Source organism: Nematolebias whitei, chromosome 13 (assembly GCF_014905685.2).
Source record: "Nematolebias whitei isolate Nwh7 chromosome 13, NemWhi1, whole genome shotgun sequence".
Lineage (NCBI taxonomy): Eukaryota > Metazoa > Chordata > Actinopteri > Cyprinodontiformes > Rivulidae > Nematolebias > Nematolebias whitei.
The window spans coordinates 46,162,162-46,164,365 of NC_056510.1; the positions used below are offsets into that span (position 1 = coordinate 46,162,162).

The following is a 2,204-nucleotide window of genomic DNA, read 5'->3' on the forward strand; positions in this document are numbered from 1 at the left end:
AAAGTTGTTGCAGGGCAGAACCGGCATACTGAACATTTTTAACATGTCCACTTTTTGCTTGAACAAACCCGACAAGCAAACAAAAACAACTCTGTGGGAAATCCATCTTTCAAATCATTGAAGTCAGTAATCAGATTTTCTACCTCTCTCTAGTAAAAATGCATCGAACAGGTTCATGTTTTCAGACTCTTGAGCAGGGGTCTGCAACCTGCGGCTCTGGAGCCACATGCGGCTCTTTGGTCCCTCTGCAGCGGCTCTTTCAAGTTCTGACCCAAACTGAAATAATGAAACTGAATTTTATTGGTTGTTGTAACAACAAATAAAAGGGCAGAGATTTATTGTAATTAGTTTGAATACTAGAAACATTACAAAGAGTAAAACATACTCACTTTCATTTTACGCTTTATTTATTCAAAGTAGGATATGTCTTTTTTCTACAGTTAAAAAATCACATAAGAATGAAGTTTAATGTTTTAGTTTTTAGAAACTGGGCAAAAACTTTTTTTTTCTTTACAAGAATCTCGTCTTTTATTTTGTCTTAGAGTGTAAAAAATATGAATAAATGTTAAACTCATTAGATATTTTTAGTTTTATAAAATCACCCTATTGTCCAGGACAGCACCTCCAACAAACCTGGAGGTCTGTGGGCCACCAGTTGAGACTCCCAGTTGTAGCAGGTGTTGTGGCTCCGGACACGGTTCATCAGTGACCCATGGGGCACAGATGGTTGTTTAGATCGTAAAGGTTGCAGACCCCTGCTCTTGAGTAAGGAATCCTCCTGGCTGTACTGGTCTAATGCAGCTGCAGTCCGTGTTTCCCAGATGAATGAATCCGTTCCTCCATTTGCCTCTTCAAGTCCAGTTTTATCACCTGCAGCACCCTCTGCTGGTCGTCTCCAGTCAATACATTGTATAGGTTTGATTTATTTACATGCTCTTGTAATCTGTCTTGGGGGGGGGGTACCTGAATGGGCGGGGCCGGCGGGCGGGCCCACCCTACCCTCTGGCGCCGGGTCTGTCTCAGGGCACTGTACAGAAACATTCACATCCTAAAAGTTGTCTCTCTAAGGAAGCTGCAGATTGTGTTGAATGTTCACTTTGTCACAGTCATGTGTTCACACGCTTTGATTTAATAATTAAATAATATTTTTGTATCATTCAGTTGTCAAATGTTGTCCTCCACAGTGAAGTGATGGTTCAGGTGTTTCTTAGGATTCCTCTCGAACAAGTCACTTCAAATCAACCACAGATTGTTCTCCTTTTGTCAGGATGCTCCTGGAAGTGGCCGTGTGTTCTCAGGCATCCAGCCAACTGGAGTGCCACATCTCGGCAATTACTTGGGTGCCCTGGAAAACTGGGTGTCTCTACAGAACCAGTACCCCTTAGTGCTGTACAGCATAGTAGACCTGCACTCCATTACCCAGCCTCAGGATCCAGCACAGCTCAGAAACAACATATTGGACATGGCTGCCAGTTTGTTGGCCTGTGGCATCAACCCAGAGAAGGTGATACTCTTCCAGCAGTCTCAGGTTGGTGGTGGTGGTGGGGGGGGGGGCAGAGCTGCCCGTCAGCTGTGCTTGTAGAACGCTGGAATTGAAATCCGTGCATGTAGCTGATGTGTTTTCGTTTGAAACTTGTAAATTAATTCCTCATGAAAAACTTTGGTCTGACAAAAAAAAATACTGTTTTCATGTCATTGCTACTACATTGAAATAATTACTAGTACGAAATACTAGATTTAATGGTGAAAGAATGACATAACTGTGATGTGTTCATTTATCTTTAAAGCTTCAGTTTGGAGTTAAGTGATAAATAAAAACATAAATCCATTTCCAAAAAAGTTCAATTTGGTCCTCTGGACATTCAAAAAAACAAAAAATAAAACAAAGCAAAAAAATGTAGAAACGTTTCGTCTCTCATCCAAGAGACTTCCTCAGTCTGAGGTGCTGTTTTCAGCTCAGTATCTGAAATAGCACCTTCTCAGAGTGGATCAACCAGTTTTGCTGCTGACAACCAGAACCAGCTGATCACATGCTCAAGAAGGACCATCAGCCTAACAATGGATCATTAGCACCTGATGGCTGTTTACTGTTCACAGAGGGCTGAGTGATACTAGCAATCACAGCATTGTAAGAGGGGGACAGTTGAACCTGTCCCTCCAACTGTCCCTCCAACTGTCCCTTCAACTGTCCCTCCAACTGTCCC

General features: G+C 42.4%; 1 protein-coding gene across 1 annotated transcript in view; it reads left to right on the forward strand.

Annotated features, from left to right (window-relative positions):
• Positions 1-1,320: 1,320 nt before the first annotated feature.
• Positions 1,321-2,204, forward strand: part of wars2 (tryptophanyl tRNA synthetase 2, mitochondrial) — a 75,121-nt gene continuing 74,237 nt past the window's right edge. Inside the window, exon 1 of the mRNA XM_037687114.1 lies at positions 1,321-1,528. Within this exon, the coding sequence (XP_037543042.1) occupies positions 1,463-1,528 (66 nt within the window). The 5' untranslated portion in view covers positions 1,321-1,462. The remainder of the gene's footprint in view (positions 1,529-2,204) is intronic.